General features: G+C 45.0%; 4 protein-coding genes across 4 annotated transcripts; 2 read left to right on the top strand and 2 right to left on the bottom strand.

Annotated features, from left to right (window-relative positions):
- Window positions 1-307: 307 nt before the first annotated feature.
- Window positions 308-4,051, top strand: IL334_001938 (uncharacterized protein; the record flags this gene model as incomplete). The annotated part of the gene is made up of 10 exons (XM_062933686.1): window positions 308-697; window positions 759-806; window positions 860-955; window positions 1,020-2,566; window positions 2,619-2,991; window positions 3,046-3,141; window positions 3,195-3,383; window positions 3,446-3,697; window positions 3,758-3,882; window positions 3,958-4,051. 10 exons carry the CDS (start codon window positions 308-310, stop codon window positions 4,049-4,051), a joined length of 3,210 nt encoding a protein of 1,069 aa, XP_062789737.1.
- A 620-nt stretch (window positions 4,052-4,671) lies between these two features.
- On the top strand, window positions 4,672-10,090 carry IL334_001937 (uncharacterized protein; the record flags this gene model as incomplete). The annotated part of the gene is made up of 20 exons (XM_062933685.1): window positions 4,672-5,218; window positions 5,368-5,475; window positions 5,555-5,651; window positions 5,707-5,777; window positions 5,843-6,166; window positions 6,228-6,473; window positions 6,528-7,041; window positions 7,101-7,430; window positions 7,489-7,650; window positions 7,721-7,853; window positions 7,909-7,983; window positions 8,037-8,199; window positions 8,265-8,462; window positions 8,544-8,668; window positions 8,732-8,877; window positions 8,937-9,174; window positions 9,278-9,482; window positions 9,551-9,687; window positions 9,765-9,857; window positions 9,974-10,090. 20 exons carry the CDS (start codon window positions 4,672-4,674, stop codon window positions 10,088-10,090), a joined length of 4,029 nt encoding a protein of 1,342 aa, XP_062789736.1.
- A 322-nt stretch (window positions 10,091-10,412) lies between these two features.
- IL334_001936 (uncharacterized protein) lies at window positions 10,413-11,823 on the bottom strand (the record flags this gene model as incomplete). Its single annotated transcript, XM_062933684.1, has 6 exons — window positions 10,413-10,619; window positions 10,753-11,029; window positions 11,142-11,209; window positions 11,266-11,331; window positions 11,451-11,528; window positions 11,623-11,823. 6 exons carry the CDS (start codon window positions 11,821-11,823, stop codon window positions 10,413-10,415), a joined length of 897 nt encoding a protein of 298 aa, XP_062789735.1.
- Window positions 11,824-12,190: 367 nt separating this feature from the next.
- IL334_001935 (uncharacterized protein) lies at window positions 12,191-18,872 on the bottom strand (the record flags this gene model as incomplete). The annotated part of the gene is made up of 7 exons (XM_062933683.1): window positions 12,191-13,819; window positions 13,895-13,935; window positions 14,005-14,111; window positions 14,201-16,769; window positions 16,834-17,926; window positions 18,017-18,707; window positions 18,781-18,872. 7 exons carry the CDS (start codon window positions 18,870-18,872, stop codon window positions 12,191-12,193), a joined length of 6,222 nt encoding a protein of 2,073 aa, XP_062789734.1.
- Between the last annotated feature and the right edge of the window lie 125 nt (window positions 18,873-18,997).

The raw sequence follows: 18,997 nt of genomic DNA, 5'->3' as shown, positions 1-18,997 counted from the left end.
GTAGTGTAATTTTTCATGTTCATCGTTTTAAAGTGTTCCACCTTCCTCGCTTTTTTTCCCTTGACTTTTCTTTTTCCCATACAAGTCATTCACTGAAAGCTTTACGCGCTGGCGTGTATCTCTGTCTCAAATTAAGCTGATGAAAAGCTGACTGGACTATCACTCACTCACCCTTTAATTCGGTTGACGTCACAACTTCATCCCAATTGATCATCTCCATCCCCCATCCTTCCAGCTGATATCTCACAACAACTTATCTTCCCTTCAATTCACTCTTCTACACTACCCAGTCACTATACTCGTGAAAATGTCGAACCTCGACAACAGCGGTAGCGGATCAACGTCTCGTAGGCAGCCATCCTCTCTCCCATCAGATGGTACCATCGCTATCCCTTCTCTCCTGTGCGTCTTAGCCCAAGCAGTAAACTTGTGGAAAACAAGACACGTCGATTGGGATGGTGAACAATGGCCTACACCGTCAGAGATGACAGTGAATCGATGGCAACTTCCCCCGGGTCACATCAGAACTGATTATAGTGACTGGGAACCAGAAAACCCTTTTCAAGTCGTACACGAAAAACATGACACCTCAGCTCTGGAGTCTCGGGAAGGGTACGAGCAAGATGAAGTGGATGGTATCATAGACAGAATGGCTCATAGAGCAAACAGTGGAGACGGAACATATCCAATCCCTCCCGTGAGTCAATCTTGCAGGTGTCATCTCACATAAGGGGGGTTGACAGATAGGTCTTCCTCAGTTTCACACTTCTGATGGACATGGGACTGGTGCAAAGGCTGCTTCAGATGTAGGTAATATCCGATGCTTGAACGAGTACACCGCTAAATAGTGAAATTGAAGACCTCGATCATGATCCATTCCGTCAGGGATATCACAATTGAAAACACCTTATTGGCCCAGAATAGACCGCTCTTGGCAGAGACTATAGACGTCGAGGTGAGTGACATAGGCTCGCACATTATCTCAATATTTTGGTCGGCTGTTGACATTCTCACCATAGGGGTGTATCAGTCGAACCCCACTTCTCCTATCGCCCCCTTCTCATACGCAACCCCTAAAGTCTCCGCCTCCTGAAGATCCAGTGGATGCCCTACTGACTCAAACTGAGGAGGATTTCAAGTACTTTCACGCTCCTGATGACCAAGAAGCACCGGCAGGTGAATCTCCAGCCCCCGACACTGATGTTGTCTCCGAGGTTCCTGAATCTACACCTTCAAACGAACCAGCTCACATTGTTCGACGCCGCGACGAACACGATGACTTCGCTCACCTGTGCTCAATGATACTTGAGCCGCACCCTTTCCCAGAGCTAGTTTATGGAGTCTCACAAGCCGGCAATTTTGTCTTGACCCACTTTTCGCCCACATCAAAGTCAAAAAAAAGCAACGGAGAAAAACCGTCAGAAGATATGGATATCGATGAAAGTGATTCTCAATATCAGACATTTTCTCCTCCAACCGCAAAAGTTGTCCCCTTGCTTATCGACATTTCCATCCCATCTAAACATACCGTTCACAGTGGGGACGATTCGTGCACACCCATCTCACCGGAACTCAGAACACCTACGGATACTCAATCTGACCGACGTCAGCAAATTGCTCCGCACAAATTACGACAAGGTGACGCGAACACTGAGATAGCTGATCCTAGCTTCAAGATGCTTGATATTGCTAGTTTCCAACTGAAAAACACGGGCTCCACTATTGTTGAGATCATTCAGCTTTCGTCTCCACCTCCTACACCCACGTATGAAACTGGGAATCTCAGGCAGCAACTTGTGCGAGAGAAGAATTTCATCGATGATGACCGATCTTCCTTGTATCAACGCTCGGAGCATTCCGGTCCTTATGCAAGAGCTTCATTCGCCAAAAGGACACCCCGATCGCTTTCTCCCTCTTCAAACGTCGCTGTGACATTTCCTCCCGCTTTCAAGGAAAGAAACAAGGCTCCTCTGAAGAGTCGGAAGGGGATCAAAACCCTCAACGATGTGTCCTGTCGATCACGTCCATTGATCGTCAGCCCGCTTCAATCCTCACCATTATTTCTCAAGAGGAACCTCAAGGCTAGCCTTCAGTGCAATCGAGATACAAAGACTTCCACCCCATCATCTACGACCTTCGAGGCTTTTGCTCTATGTCAGTCGCCAAGTCCTAAAAATATTCTTTCTCACGGACTTCTCAACCGTCTGGACCGAGTCACGATGGACACGTGTCCTTTACAACTGAAATACCAAAGAGAGGACGTCTTACCAATTGCAGTGGTCAAAAACAAATATGGAACACGCTCTCCATCTCGCTCACCATCCCCTTCATCGAGTGCGCGATCTTCCTCAGGTTATAACCCTTTAAGCAAACCTGCATCTCCTGAAGATGCCTCCAAAGACGATAAGCAACAAGTATTGGACCACATTGCACAAGAATCGTGCCTTGTCAACACTGTGATCCTCGTTGACAGCAAGCAATCACGTGCGAACGGGGATCACAACGTGACATTGGCTGATCAGGAGGTCGAGGTTGGAGCAGGATGTGAAGAAGATGGAGAATTCGAGTGAGTCTTTTGATATGCCTCTCCAAGAACTGTGCTCATATCTTCGACACAGATTGATCTCCGAATCCAGTCCGGTCACAACTTCCCCACTGCAGGACGATATGCCCGCTCCGTTGTTTCCGCGCTCAAGAGAGTTTGAGAAGGAAGAAGACGAAGACACCACCTTCATATCCATAGCTCCTGCTTCTGTTCCCTTGGAGCAACCCGCTGTGAAGCAGAAGGGCAAACCAGGTCGAAAGCCAAAAAGCGAGACGCAAGCACCTTCGGCGTTCTCCAATCTTCAAGCGCAGCAAGCCAACAATCGACCAGCTTCAAAGCCAGTCAAGGATACTAGGTCTCAACCAGCAACGAAGAGATCTGGCACACGCGCTGCCATGGCGCGATCAGACGCGGTGACGAGTGCCATACTCAAGAGAAGAAGAGCTGTCAGCTTCTCTTCTGAATCCTGTTGGGAGTGAAAACTGATCACGCCTTCGCAGGCCACATCCGTTCCTTCGATTACAAGGGGTCGAACCACGTTTGCGCCTAAACCCAGTGGCCAAGGATATACCAAGCAGAAGACCACAAAAGGAGGTGTGAGTTCTACCCTTATCGATGCTTCCACTGAGCTGGGGACTTCTTCCTGTAGGTCTCGTCATCAGCTTCAAACCGCATCACTTGTGCTGTCCCGCAAAGTGTGATGATACCAATCAACGCGAAGGGCAAGAGAGGTAAGGCGTATGTCGAGCCTATCCGATCACCTTCAGTCTCAGAAGAAGAATCTGAAGAGGAGTACCAACCTGTAAAGGAGAAGAAATTCAGCATGGGTGAACCTGGAGTGAGCAATTGCTCCTTGTGCTAACTATGGTGCATCCTTACTGATATCATCATGCATTTTAGCCGGTCAAACCAATTGGCCGATCACAGACCTTTGCTAATGTTTATCAGCCTGCCCAAAGAAAAGCCGCCGAAGAAGCCACCAAAGCATGGCAAGCGTCACTTCACAAACGCTCGAAAAGAGCGCTAAGTCCTGCTACCCCAGGACCTAACCCATTGGAGTTGGGAAACCCTCCTGTTCGTCCCGATGGAGAGAGAGTCTCGAAGAAAAGTAGAGCTTCGAATCCCCCAAGACGTAATTATACAGCAGAAGAGGTGAGTTTGACTTGTAAGGGATGACAACTTGAGAAGCATAGCTGATCCTCTGATATCAAGGACGCCTTTATCCTTTCTATATGGGATATCACAACCTCGAATGGTCTATCAGTGGCAGCCAAAGTTGTGGAGAAAATGGTTTCAGCAGGTTGGGAAGCGAGGACTCATCTAGCAATGAAATGGCGGTAAGTGCATCTGTCGATGTCGTTTTGGAAAATTTTCAGTCACTGAAGCTTCGGTACTCATGTCGAACTTTTCAGAATGTCTGAATTGAAGAAACATCCAGATCTTGTTTCCAGGGCTAAAGGTGTGAAAGCCTGTCCCAGTATTGATGAATCCGAGCTCGCCGATTAGGGCAAGGCATCGATATTTCGTCATGACGCCACTCAGCCAAACGTCGAACTAGCCAGTACGCTTAAAGTTGTGATAATGTCCATGACCTCATATCGCTGTAAATATTCTCTGAACTGTAGTAGTACAGTCGATTTCCACATTCAATTTTCCTTTTCAAAACAAGTTGTAACATTATCTCGTTTCCTCCGTCGTGATATACACACTCACTCGTTCATCAATGATTTCACCCAGCATGGCAGGATACCATACCATCTGACCATTTCCATTTGTATATACATAACATCGATCCACACCATGCATGATATGATCAAGTATAGAGAACAGACGAATGAATTGATCTCGGTGCATGTAAAAGACCCGTTCTATAGTCACGTGACATGAACCTTGGTGGAACGCGGGTTTGACGACGAGACTGCACCAAACGTAAATCAGGTCAAACATCTTTGGAATTCTAAGTAAAATGTGTATTTCCACATTCCATCAATTCTCAATTTGAGATACTTTGCCCCACAATTCGCCTGACATCCTAGTCAACACATCGCATCTCTAAGAAGGGAGCCGACCTATACCCAATATCAATTTAGTCGGTCCTTCTTTGAAGGAAAAGGGATCAAAACAAGATGTTAACTTCTTTACCTTCCTTTTCTCGGTTAAATCAACTTGCATCTTCTGATTCAACTTCCAATTCCAACCAGTATCCCAATTCCAATTCTCAAGGTCACTACTCAGGTTCTAATCAAGGATATCAACCTGTTCAAGGTCAACAACCTTTATACCCGCAATTGCCAGGATTACCCAATTCCAATCAATATCAAGGATATAATGGAGGAGGAGGAGGGGGTGGAAACAGTGGGGCTATACAACAATATGGATACCCTCAACCTGTTCCATCAGGTCCATCAGGATACAACCAACCTACCAATCAAGTTGGACCGTATAATGCACAATCAACATCCTTGTACGCTCAACAGAACAACTATAGATATCCTAACTCTACTGGAACTCAAGGTTCAACCCAAATGCAACCTCAACAATTGGAAACTGTATCAAAAGATGAAGATCCAATTTATGGTCCTTTAGGTAGGACGAGAGGTAAGATTGATAGAGCCTTATTGGGCGATAATGAGATTAGTCCAGATTTAGCAGATGGTTTAAGCCTTCCATTACGTGAGTCGAAACGCTTTCTGATTTTGCTTCTTAAGAGAGGGAAGGAAGTATCGACATCGCAAATTATTCTGAAAGTATTGAAATATCTGGGCTCTGGACAAATCATGATGTGCCCCTGAAATTGAAAGCTGACACTTTTATCCATACAGAATCAAGTGAATCCTATATTAACCCCCCAAGTCACGCAACAGCATTCAAACCTGCTCGCATTACGAAACGGACGCCTTTACCTGACGCTTTACATCAAGAGTTGAATTGTAAGTGCTCGAGCAAGCAAATTCAGAGTATCACCCATTCATCTAACATTGAAAGCTAATTCCGATTCGTAACTTACAGTCAAACACCTTACTGCTAAAATGGGCCTATTTGAGGAAATCGAAAGAGCTTGGTTTACAGTAGATAACAAGCTGTTTTTGTGGGATTATAGTGATGGGTAAGTGGTCACTCACTCTGGTTGTTGACCGTGAGCTCACAATTTCTCTTATTAGTCGCGATTTTAGCAGATATGACGAACAAAACGATACTATCCAAGCTGTTGGCCTAGTAAAAGCTCGAAAAGGTGAGCTGAGGCTTACAACGTTACACATCTTAAAGCAACGCTGACCGCATCTCCACGCATTCTAGACGTCTTTGTAGACGAGATCACTCATGTTCTCGTCATCTGTACATCCTCTAAAGCTACTCTACTCGGATTATCTCGACCCCCTAATTCTCGTGAAATCAGTCTATATGCAACCAACCTCTCAGTAGAAACCCCAACTGCTATGGTAGATATCAAAGGCACTTCCGCGGGACGAATTTTCACGCTTGGAGCGAACAAGGATCTTTACGAACTAGATTACTCCTCGGATAGTTCATGGTTCTTTGGAAGTTCCACTAGAGTAGGACTACATAACAGGAGCAGTGGTAGTTTGGCGAATTGGACTCCTGGATTCTTGGCCTCCAAAGGTCAGTCTCACCGTGTGACTTCCCCTACGACTACTGAAACTGATATCTGCACTATATCCAGCTAAGGAAGGTATCGAATCGTTTGCTTTGGATAGTCAACAGGGACGACTATACACCTTGCAAACCGGTGGAGAGATCGAGATGATAGATGTTTCAGGTGCCAACTATATAAGCAAAGCGAGGTACACCAAGTTGAAACATGATCTCAACCGTAATGGGCAAGGTGGGAATGTCAAAGTAGTTGCTTTAGCAATCATTGGTGGACATGAAAGTAAAAGAGCTTGTCTAGTAGCTATCGCGTCTAACGGTAAGTAACACGATATCGTGACTTTTGACATTTTGTGCTGATTCTGCTGTTCAGGTCATCGTGTATACTTTGCAACTACGCCTTCTTTTTGGCCCTCCTTTTCCCGAGCTTCCCTGCCTTCTCAAGCCAATCTTCCGGTCTCCGCCCAATCATTCTACTCGTCAGGAACGTTCATATCCGTACAACATGATAATACTGCACCTACGCCTCAAACTCAACTCAATTTCGCAGTCCCTAATTGTGGTCGTCAATCAGCTTTACGTGAAAATATGGATTCATATGAATCACCTGCATTCCAAGAGTGGACAACAACAGAAGTCATCCCTAGTCAAGTATGGACCATCGTTGAACTACCCTCAACAAATCCTGCTTTTTCCACACCAAGCTTAACGAGAGCAGATGGCATTGCTTTATCTCCATTACCCAGACAGGCAACCACTCAATCTAGAGAATTCTTAGTCCTTGCTACTAGTGGCTTGTTCTGGGTTAGTCAACCTAGACCTATAGACATGCTACAGAGTGACTTGGAATTAGAAAAAGATGCGGCTATAAATACCGTTCGATTGCAGTGAGTTCACTCGTATTGCTATTCCATGTCAAACCGCAAGAGCTAACGTTTCTGTTCAGATTTGGTAAATCGCAATTGGCGGCTATGTCCCTTCAATTGGGTGCTACGACGGATCTGAAACAAGCCGATATCACCTCTGCTATTTCTACGATTCTTCTCACATCGGGCGAACCTATCATCAAAGACAGCACTGGAGGTAAAACTATCAACTACTCAGGTAGACATGATGGTTTAGCTCTGATAATCGCTAGATACCTTAGACCAATATGGAACACGAAAGTCACTGTACCAGCTTATGGTGCACCTGGAAGACAGCTTTTAGGTGTGACCGAAGGTGTTCTTTTAGCTGCACAAGGGAGATTAGAGAAATTGAGAAGGTACCTAGATGAGTAAGCTGTCTTCACTTCTGTTATTTAAAACGTACGCGGCTGACATTAGTGCACTCAGGCATCCCTTTCAAAGATATCAAGCTGAAGGAGACGCTAAAATTGCTTGGGATCAAGAGGATATGTCAATACATGGCTTAGAGATTCTGTTGAAACAGGCGGTAGAAGCTATCTCATTCATCTTGTTGTTATCAGATTATAAATTGTCGGATATCATCCTTAGGTGAGCATTACACCATCTCAGATCGCCGGACCCTAACATCATACGTAAAGTGCTGAACCGATTTAATCAGAACCGACCCCCAAACCCAACAAACCCTATCCAATCTCACCTTCCAGAATCTTTTGACTAGTCTTGACGGAAAAGATGTGGCTCGAAGGCTGGTCACTGCTCTGATCGAGCAACAGATTGGTCAAGAGCTGGGTGTAAGTCATGAACTCTATGCCAATCAAATTGGACAGCCACTGATATCGATTGCAGATCGATACGCTCAGTGAGATCTTGCAACAACGATGTGGTACTTTCTGTCAACCCGGAGACGTGGTGATGTACAAGGTCAGTCCTCACAGATACGGTGGTGTTCGTTCAACTAACAAAGTCATATATAGGCCGAGGAGTCCATGCGACGGGCGGAGGGATCAAGAGATTTTGGCGAGAGGAGCGAGTCTCTTGCTGAATCTCTTCGTTTATTCACACGAACAGCAGGTTCCATACCGATACCTAGGTTACAAGAGGTATCGAAACGATACAGAACTATGCAATATACTGTTGGTGAGTGGCTCGCACGCCTCTGAGCTGACCCCTGAGGAGACACCCCGCTGACTATGAGTTTGCAGGTGCTATTCAACTTCCACTAAAAACAGCTGTGGACTTGGATCCAAACGATAAAGCCGTAGACTACGTAGGTGATGGTGAACATCCTGCTGATCCCCGAAAAGCACTCTTCGAGGCTAGGAAACAATGTTACGAGATGGTCATTGAGGCTCTAGGTATGTTCGACGAGTTGTTAGACCGAGCTACACAGGAAGGAAATAGTGAGTACCTCTCCCTAGACGGACATCAGCTAGACACACGAGAGACAAACAGACATTAGCTGATTCAGTGGATTTACGTAGCTGGAAGTGCGACACAGAAAAGAGATGAAGCGTATGCTCTTGCTATTGCTTCTGACGATGAATTATTCCATTTCTACCTGTATGATTGGCACGTTGAGCGTGGACTACAAGAGCAACTGCTAGAGGTAAGTAGTTGTGTTGAACATGGCGATGTGCTAAAGTCGCCCGACTGACGAGATTCGCCTTAGTTTGATACTCCTTACATTGAGCAATACCTCAAATTAACGATCAACAATGTGGAAGATAGACGAGATCTATTGTGGAAATTCTATGCTAGAAGAGAAGACTATTTACCTGCCGCAGAAGCATTATCAAATCTTGCCACTCGACCAAGGTAGGCTTTCCTATCCTTTGTTTCTACTTAGATACAGAGCTGATCCCATCTTCATGTAGTCCTATGGTGCTACACGACAGGTCCTATTACCTAGCTCAAGCCTTGACTTCAGCGAAATCGGCCGCCTCGCTTGGATCTGAAGATGTAGAGTTCACCTCTCGTTTACAAGAGCAGATTGATGTTGCTCAAGTACAGATGGAAGTCGCTCGTGGGGTTGAGACTCATCCTGATATGACGGCGGATGATAAGAATGAAGTTCTGGCAAAGTTGAATACCGATCTGTTGCAGCTTGATGAGGTGGGTAACGGTGTCAATATCTTCATCATCGAGCTCATCTTCGGCTTGCGTACTGCTTTAAGTGTAGTGGAAGAAAATCAAACTGATAGATTGATGGTGTTAGCTGTATCAAAACTTTGCAAGACCCCTACGACTCTACGAGCCCATCTTACTCATTCTCAAGACGGCCGATACGAGGATTGACGATGTTTGTGAAGCTGTTTGGAGACAACTATTGGGTACTTACAGATCAGCTGGAAATGTTGCCATGTCAGAAATCATAGTCAGGCTGTGTAGGAGATATTCCCCTTCTGAGGCTGCCCCATTGGGTGAGAAATAATTCTTTTTACTCTAAGAACAAGAATTATATAGAGCTAACAGTATCATTCGGCATTAGACATAATGGTACCGGTAGTATACGCTGAAGCTCAAGGCTGCTCGGGTGGTCAAGCCGGCTGGGCGACCATGGCTCTGTTAGATGGAGGTGTACCATTACATGATTTATGGGAGGCTACTGTTGGTTTATATGAGAATGTGAGTTATTTTGTTACGCAAATATGATCCAAACTTTGCCATTTGACCGTAAACATAAAGCTGATTTTCGTGAACAGTCCGATGATGAAGAGAGAGATTATTACGCTGAAGAAGTATCTGTCATCGCCTCCAGATGGATAGGAAGGAAAGACGAGATTCCAGCTGCTGAGGTAAGTCCGAGCTAGAATCTGGAATCTTATCAGATGAATCGAAATTTCTATTCCAATGCCTCTATGGATACTTGGAAGGTGATTACCGATAGCTAATGACGACATCCCCTTTACAGGTCGAAAGATTCGCTTCCGCTTACTTACTGCGAACGAACGGAGCTCCATTGGACGATGTCAGACGTGGTACCAGGGAAAGACTGACAGCTGCCAAACAAGCTGCCGTGAGATACTAGCGAAGGAGGGGAAGTGTTGATGTGAGCAGGAAAAGTCAGAGAAAGCGAAAGATGTAGAATATACAAGACGCATGGTATAATGAATAAATGCATGGATTGCTTTTGTTCATCCAAGTCGGTCAGTGTAAAATACGATACATGTTTTACGGAAGTCATAAAATACTTTGCATAATACAATGGTTTGTTCATTCATGATTGAGCGATGTCTCACGATGTGATGCTTTTCTCTTTTGCCAAGGATGCGTATGACCATTATCTTTGTGTGATGATATTTCTTTCAATGAATCAATAATCTGACTCGTTCATTTGTCCAATCATATCATCATAAAGAGCCATACCACCAACCTACACCACTAAACACTAATCCACAAATAAGATTTACTCCTGAGTTAGACAATAGATCTATACCATATCCTATACGCTTTACATCCTCATCTTTATGTGATTTCTTAGATTGATCAGTTAAGATTTGATTCGAGGATGTGGAGAAGTAAGTTGGTTGAAGGAAAGCTCCCAACATCGAGTCGAGCTGTAGTGCGAAAAAAGAAAATTGAGGGAAGAGATTAGCTATATTGCCAGGTGACATTATCCTGCATCTTTGTCATGATGATTGCGACCACGAAAGAAGGGATCAAATAAGAAGGATTGAAAAGGGGACATACCAAACTACCAGCTAAACCTAATATCGCACCTACACCTATCAATTCAATAATCCAGGATGATTCGCCTCTAGAAGGTGGATTCTCAATCAAGAGATCTAAAACCATTATTGAGCCTATCAAACCACCTCCAAGTATAGACACTATCGTTCCCAATAAGGACACAGCTCCGTTGGTCCCTTTTGGAACTGTTCTGAGAGTTGGTAGATAAATCGGTAAAGATGATGATAAGATTCCTAATTCAGATGCCAGAGTATCCGCTAATATCGTAGCGTTCAATCTGGTATATCACATCAGCTGCTGAGAGAATGAGTGTGACTGATAATGCAGAAGACGAGCGATCCTTATCTTTCTTAAGTAGGAGTAGAGAAGGTGGTCAAACTCAAACTCACCCTAATGAAGTATATATCAAAGGCCTAGATAAAGGATGTAAAGCTAAAATCGTACTATTATTATCGAGCTATTTGTTTAATCAGTCATACATAATCTTCTGAACATAGCTTGTATCATGCTCACTTGAGAAGCGGGTCCAAATCTATACATCAAAGCTGCTATTAATCCCGGAAGTGAATTTGATAGGACCTGTTCCAGGAATAATCAATGTGTACATCATCAGCTTATGATTATATGAATAACTGGCCATATCAGCTGGAAACGATTCATTGGAAAGTATAAGGGGGTCAAAGAGTAGGAAATCTCACTTGTATCCAGTTCCTATTTCCACTCGGTTTGGTCGGATCAGGACCATCTTCAAGTTTCGCTTTGACATCCACTTTGACCTATCACCCAAGACACATTAGGTTAACGAGCTCACTTAGGCTCACAGTGACCAATGGCTGTATGAAAAAGGGAAAGAAGAAAAAAAAAGCTCACTTTGGTAGCTCTACTTCCAATAAGATACATCCCAATCATGGTTACTCCAAAGACCTTGACTGGATTCGCTAAATGACCATAACCTACTATCCAAGCTGATATAGCGCCATCAAGCGATAGTGATCCTTTTCTATATCCATGTAATCCCAATCCTGTGGCTATCAGAGCTGCAGACGGGTATAGTGGTATGAGCGTTGACATATCGAGGCGTTGATTTTGTCTGCTTTGGCATGAAAGCGGTCAAGATGGAGGAGTAGAGAAGAGCATTTCTTGATCCGCATACGAGTAGTGAGAAGTGAGAACGATCAATGTAACAACAACGGAAGGTCCGTGCAGGACACCGTTGTGGAGACCCCATAGTTCACGGGACGCTGAAGTTAAACTTTGGAACATTCATGTTCATAATGGTATGAAGGTACATGGATGGTGCGACAATGCACAACTATACAACGCTTATAACCCCACAAAGGCCAGATCTGCTCTATTCTATCCGATTTGAAGTCTTTCTTTCCCCTACACTACGTTGACATGAGTCTTTACCATTTAGCTCGAATCTCTCTGCCCTTATTTATAAGATTTCCACTTGAACTTCATTCAAATTGACTATATTCTCATCTTCGTTTTCTTCCACATCCTCTTCTTGTCCTATTTGTGTAGTTTCGTATCGTGGTGAAGTAGGAACGCGACTCGAAGATATAGCCTGTTCCAACGATGTGTACTTTTCGGTTATTTCGGTCATTGTCGTCGCAGTCGTCGTTGTCGTGCTATTGGTACCGATATTCTCCGTTGAGACAAATTGTGAGGCGAAAGAGAACCGCAATGGAGTCGGAGAAGGTACGGGAAAAGGGAGAGGGATCTCATGAGTATTTCTTCGAACAGGTGGCGTACGACCACTTGAGGATGAAGATGCTGGGGTATCCTGATTGGTTGAGACATCATGATTATCTGTGATATCTGCAGTAGAAACACCCAAGGGTTCTTCGACTTGCGTGTATGATAAAGGTGCAACGACTGAGACTGTCTCTTCAACATTCTCAGGTGGTGTTGATTCCATCGTACCTCCCACCGTGATTTGTGCCTCTTGGATCGGATTGGCCTCATCGTAGATTGGTATGGTATCATTTGCCTCCTTACTGGTGGTTTTCACCTGAGCAGCACGCGCACCTTGTTCTGCGATTTGAGTTGATTGTTCCGATGCTTCGGGTTGCAGGATGAGCGGGTCTTGCGCTGCAGCATCCGCTGCCAGCTCTTTCGCATTATCATCTTGGGCTATGATATTATCTTGCTGAGGAAGGAAAAATTCATCAACCTCTTCGTCGTTTTCCTCACCCAATTCAGCATTCGCTTCCTCCTCTTCCAGCTCATCTTCGTCACCGTTCAGCATTCCAAAGAGAGGTAGCATATTTTCTTCGTTATCATATTGTGATCCTGATGGTCCAGCAATCGGCCGGTTCTCTTCGCCATCACCATCGTAATCACTCTCATCTTGATTGTTATCCCAGAACATATTGAACGGCGCAGGAGTAGGTGCACCAAGTACTAATTCATCTTCGATCATCATAGCATCTGTTTCCAGCCACGGCGTAGGAGCTGAATCATACTGGAAGGAAGATGAGAGGAAGACATTACTTTGTGACGTAATAGAATGTTGATCTTCATCGATAGGGCTCATTTCGTTATCCGGAAATCTAGTCTCGTCTTGACCTTCAGCTTGACCCTCGTGAAGAGCTAGAATATCCTCTTGTTCGTTTAAGCCCGAAACTGAAGGTTCAGCTTCATCTAGCATCCTCAAGATTCTTTGTCTTCTCTCTTCTTCAGTTAATTTCCTTCTCCTTCCAGCTGGGATTTCCACCACGAGGTGCAATCTCCTCTTTTTTCCGTTTCTTCCTGGTAGCAATAGATTATCATCATCGTTATCATCAAGAGAAGTCTCATCGATAGTTTGTAACATATGGGGGGGATGTTGTACGTGGATGACAGGATCTGGTCCTGCGAAACATTGAGCGGCGACTCTATCTTTGATCCTCAAAGCGTTATATGTCGACTTGTATGTTGTTCCGAGGACTGGAGGCGTGAGCTCATCAGTTCTTGCAGTCTCCGGTAAGGTTTTTTGAGGTTTTGGCAAAGGAAGACGGGAGTCGAGAAAAGCCAAAGGGACAGGTTGATCCGTGGGTAGATCATGTGTTTTCATTACATGCTATTCACATCGACGTACATTAGCTAGGTGTTCACAATCCGCTTTCTGCGCTAGATGTGGAAACACTCGACTTACCCGAGATAGATGAGAAATGTTCAACGATGACAGTCCGCATTCTGCAGCGTTAGTACATTCATCGAGTGAGCTAACTCCGCAAGCTGATCAAGGAGCAACGGACAGCTCACCCTCATAAGGACATCTCAAGTATTTTGAGACATGTCTCGCTGTCAGATGTTGCGTCAGATCGGCTTCGGATTTGAAAACAGGTTCTTCGCATCCTTTCCAATGGCACCTTTGCGACATAATCGATATCAGCTCCGTTAGGCATTAAGGAATCAAACGTCGACGAAGCGGAGATAGATTTGTTTACACCGCACTCACCTGTAAAACCATCTTCCTTCAACAATCTGCCTTTCTACCGTTTTCCTAGTATTCCAACTAAAATGAGTTGTGGCAACTTCTTCTTTTCCTTGTTGAACATGACCTCTAATTTGGATATGTTTTCTAAGTAATTCTTCAGAACCTAAAATCGCGTCACATCCTTTCCAATGACAAGGATTTTCCATGATCCTATTGATCAGGCTTTCCTCAGTCAAGATGGACTCGAACGGTTCCAATAATGCCGGACCCGGTCGAAGGAGGAATCTTAAAGGTATAGGTTCAGGTGAAGACGGCCTGATTGATCTAGATCCTCTTTGGGCGGTCAGCTTCACAGGTCGTAAAGCGACGTGAGCTCTCCGTTGAAGTAACGTTTCATCTTCCGAATCATCGTCCCTGAAAGCATCGTAATAGCCTTTTGCAACCAGTTGTGCTCTTCTCTTCTTGCTGATAGGTATAACAACCTTCGCTCTATCCACTGGTAATCTGATAGCATTTTTCCTCTTCCTTGTCTGCTTCGGTTTCGCAATTAGAATGTCAAAGTCAGGTTCTGCTTGATTTTCAGTCTCGACCAATCCAGGTTCAAATTCAGATTCAATGTCTTCCTCTGGTTCTGGCGAAGGTACATATTCAGGTGAAGATTCATCTCTGACTTCAATCGGTTCAAATTGAACTTTCACTTTCTTCGACGATGGCAATTCGACAATTAGGGTTCCCTTTCTTCTGGGTGTGAGAATGCTTGATGTTGCTGTGGGGCCTGCCACTGATACTGAAGGGGAAACCCCTTCTCCAATTATCTTCTGAACAAGGTTTACATCTCCGGTTTGTCCGACTGCAGCTGATGGTTTCTTTCCCTTCGCAGAAGCCCTCTTCCTCTTATTAGGTCTCCGCGCTTTACTTGATTCAGCCGCAGCAAGCTGCGCGACTCCATCTTGAAGCTCGCGTACTGCATCAGCCTGGTTTCGAACTTCCATCTCATTTGCTCCATCTTGTGTAATCGGAATATCGGAGACATCCAGCGGAACGATATTTTCCGCGATTGCTCGAGCGAGCTCCTGCACTTCAGCGGGTGAAGGCTCAAATTCATCCTGAGCCATCATAAGAGGATCAATTCCAATATCGACCTGTGATAGTGGGGTCACATCGTTCAGTGTCGCCGGCCCAGGCTGAGAGACATGATTGGAAGATTCAGATGCAGTGGCCCCTTCAGGTTGGGGATGGTTTATCTTTCGTTTCTTTATTTTACCCTTGCTATTGGGTGTTGAAGCTTTTACGTCCTGCGATAATCCAGATTCACGTTTGGAAAAGATTCTAGTTGCTGGATTATCTTGAGAACGTAGCTGGGCAGAACTCGCCTTGTCAGGAGTAGATAGATCGATTCTTTTTCTTGGCGATAAGTCTGGGATAAGAGGTATACGTGGTCCTGATTTGAGCAGACTTTTCCTTTTTGGTGCAGGTGTTAAGATACCTTGAGCCTCTTTGATTTTTAGTCTTCGATATTTAGCAGCTTCTGCAAGTTTCGCTTTCTCAGCCTCCGTCTTCACTCTTTTTCCCGAGCCGGTTGCGGTAGGCTGCGATCCAGAGGTTTCATTCGGAATGTTTTCTAGACGAAGCGGAGTTGATAATATGTTTGACAATGTTGGCGGAGCAGAAAAAGATGGACCAGCATCGACAGCATTGTTGTGCAAAGTAGAAAAGTCTTCGTGTTGGGTTTGGAAGATGTTCTCAAAATCAGCAGACGGTTGAGCTAATCGAGCTAGACTTTCAAGTTGAGAGTAGGAAGGCCCGTTTTCGGGTTGAGAGTCAGGAACGAGGATATGTCCGTCTAGACCAATGTTCAAGCTGTTATCCGTATGGTCGGCAACGGTCTTACGGGGTTTCGCCTTAGATCCTATCGGACGGCCTCGTTTGGCGAATGTACCTCGTTTACCACTGTGTGATTCAACAACAGCAGAAGCTTGGTCAACTTGTGCTGGAGAAAGTTGCGTGGATGAATGTGGCTGATCCTCAATGGAATTGAAAGCCCGAGAGAAAGGCTCTGTAGAAGCTGGTCCTTGACTACCCGCTGGCAGGGATCGAGACCAGTCAGGTATTACAGCCGGTCCATCATTAGGCTGGAACGAGTGAGGCTGGAATTGAGTAGGTTCCTGCGGTGTCGAGATAACTTCTAGAGCGTTTGGAGCAAGAGCATTCGAGGGTATGCCGACAGGTTTAGGTTTGGGTTTGTTCGGTTTTCCTAATGGCCTTCCGCGTTTCTTAGGTGCAAATGAAACACCTGAACCTTCCGCCTCGGCCTTCTTCTTGTACTTCTTCGTCGCCTTGGAGAGACCAGTGGACGAATTTTCTCGTATGGAGGCGCTCTGTACCGAGTTGTCGAACACGCCCTGACTTGTTGCTGTTGACCTCTCCCTAATAGGCGGAGGAATCAGTGGTTGAGGATTAGTGAAACTGCCTGGAGCGCCGGTCGTGATGATTGATGAAGGAGCGATAGTCGTTTGCGGAGGAGGTATTGAAGGAGGTCGATCTTCAACTGTGGGTGGTATAACCGTCGGATTGCGTCTCATGATCGCCACTAAACGATAAGATGGTATTTTAGCGAAGATTGACGAGAACCGACAAAGTGTCACTACACTCACATAGTCTAGCCCAAAATACCAATTCTTCCGCTGATATCTGCCTTGATGAGTGTCCGGATTGTATTTTTGTTACTGATCGACCAAGCTCATGACATCTCTTACTATACATGATGACCGGATCCGAACTCCAAAATCCTTTAACCAACTGTGGATCTCCGTTGAACTGAGGTAGAGGAAGCTGATTCGATGTCACCAACTCTGTGAATGTGGACAGTACAGGTACTTTGTATTCGCCTAGTGATCGTCCCAGGATTCTCAAAGGTATAGGCCGTGAAGATTGAAGATCTGGTGTAGTAGATACTGGGACCAACGATGGTTGTAGTTGGGAAGACGACAAGGATTTTGCTGATGGCTGTGGCTGTATGGGTGAAGGATCGTGTCTAGATCCTTTCGTTCTGTCCACGTTGGGATTTAACAGATCAGGCAATCGGTGAGGTGGATGGGATGGGGTTGGATGATGCAAAGCTAGCTGCGAATGAACAATTGGAGAAGGTCGAGATTGACTTGATGCCGCTGAAGTCGGACAGCCTTGTATCTGATTCGACGGCTGAGCATGATTGTCGGCATTCGCGTGAACATTGAGATGACCTTGATTACTATATCCGCTGTAATCAGAGGAGAAGATTGTTTGGTGTGGACGAATCTCAGAAGATGACTGCTGTCTCGAATCTTTATCAATTACTGGAGCGGCGATCGTATTCGATTGATTGTTATTAGCTGATGAAGCCCTATTTGAAGTAGGCTGTTTCGTCGACAGATGAGCTGGATTTACGTGACTCGGTCTATGTGTAGACGAAACATCTTGCCTATTACTGCTTGACGAGGCGGAATGGGAGGATGAATAAGGTCCAGAGTTCATTGTAGCTGTCACAGGAGTAGGTAAGCTTGATGAGCTTTTAGTCCAATTATTCGAAAGTGTTTCTCTCTCCTCAGTTCCTTTTGTCTTGTCCCATAATATCTCTAGACCACCTAGCATCTGCAAAAACAACTCTTGAAGTTGTTTAGCTATTGACGGTTTGATAGATTGGGCAGTAGCATCATCAGCGAGATTGAGGAGTTTCGCCAACATATACCACCATCCTCTTGAAGAAACCTATAAACACGGCTTAGTCAGTCAAATACTTCACAGAAGTCCAAACAGGTAATTCGCGATTATTGGTTGCGAGGATAAAAAGACTCATACCTCTGTACTTCCACCAGCTCTGATCACAGCAGCTAGTAACTTATACATATCGACTTTCTTTCCATGTATTCTCCAATCTGTATCTAACCCATTCACTTGACCCACACAATCTCTAAGCCAATCATGTAATTGATGTTCGGAAGGTAGAGGAACTGGTTGGGAAGAAGAGAAATTTGAAGATTGGGGGGTGGGTAAAGCAGATGGGATTTGTGGTGAGATGGAGGATGACGGACCAGCTGATGATCGATCCAGATCTCGAAAAGATTGAGGTCGCGACTTTGATGAAGAAGTCGATGCGCTACGGTGCTGATTCTGCTGTTGTGAGTGGAGTTGTGCACGTTGTTGAGGCTGCGATTGCGGTTGGTGCTGAGCAGCACGAGATGGTATCGTATTCGAGCGATGAGTATAGGATTGAGCTGCAGAGGAGGTTTGTGGTTGTTGTTGTTGTTGTTGAAGGTGTTGTTGATGGTGTGGAAAGGCATGTTGATGTTGCTGTTGATATTGACGTTGATTTGTGGACCATGTTGATGAACTCGATCCTACATTTTGTATTGACGAGCTCAGGGCAGTGTGTCTCGCAGAATTTGAAGTTGAAGGTTGGTTTGAGATCGTTGCAGCCCATTGAGGTGGATATGAACCTGTGTTCGTAACAGGTAAATGATGATTTGGTATTGGTATTGAGTTTTGATTTCTGTATAGATTAGATTTGACTACATAAGCATGAATGCACTTTATCCCAAATGCAGAAACGAATGCCGACTCACCTGCTCTCTTCCTCATCTAGCAATCTCAGTTGTTCCTCCAACACACGTCTTTGATACTTCCTTCGCTCAGCTTCCACTTGATTAATGGACATTACGGCTGCTCCGAAAAGCGTTCAGCTGCCTTTTTCAAAGAAGGTATTTGAGGTCCGCCCTCCATTAAGTGGTCTCTTTCGTCCACAATTGCCTATCTCTTGGCGCAATGTTCAGTCTCTTATCA

This window comes from Kwoniella shivajii, chromosome 2 (assembly GCF_035658355.1).
Source record: "Kwoniella shivajii chromosome 2, complete sequence".
Classification (NCBI taxonomy): Eukaryota; Fungi; Basidiomycota; class Tremellomycetes; order Tremellales; family Cryptococcaceae; genus Kwoniella; species Kwoniella shivajii.
The sequence above is the reverse complement of the archived record's forward strand: the minus strand, read 5'-3'. Positions and strand labels throughout refer to the sequence as shown.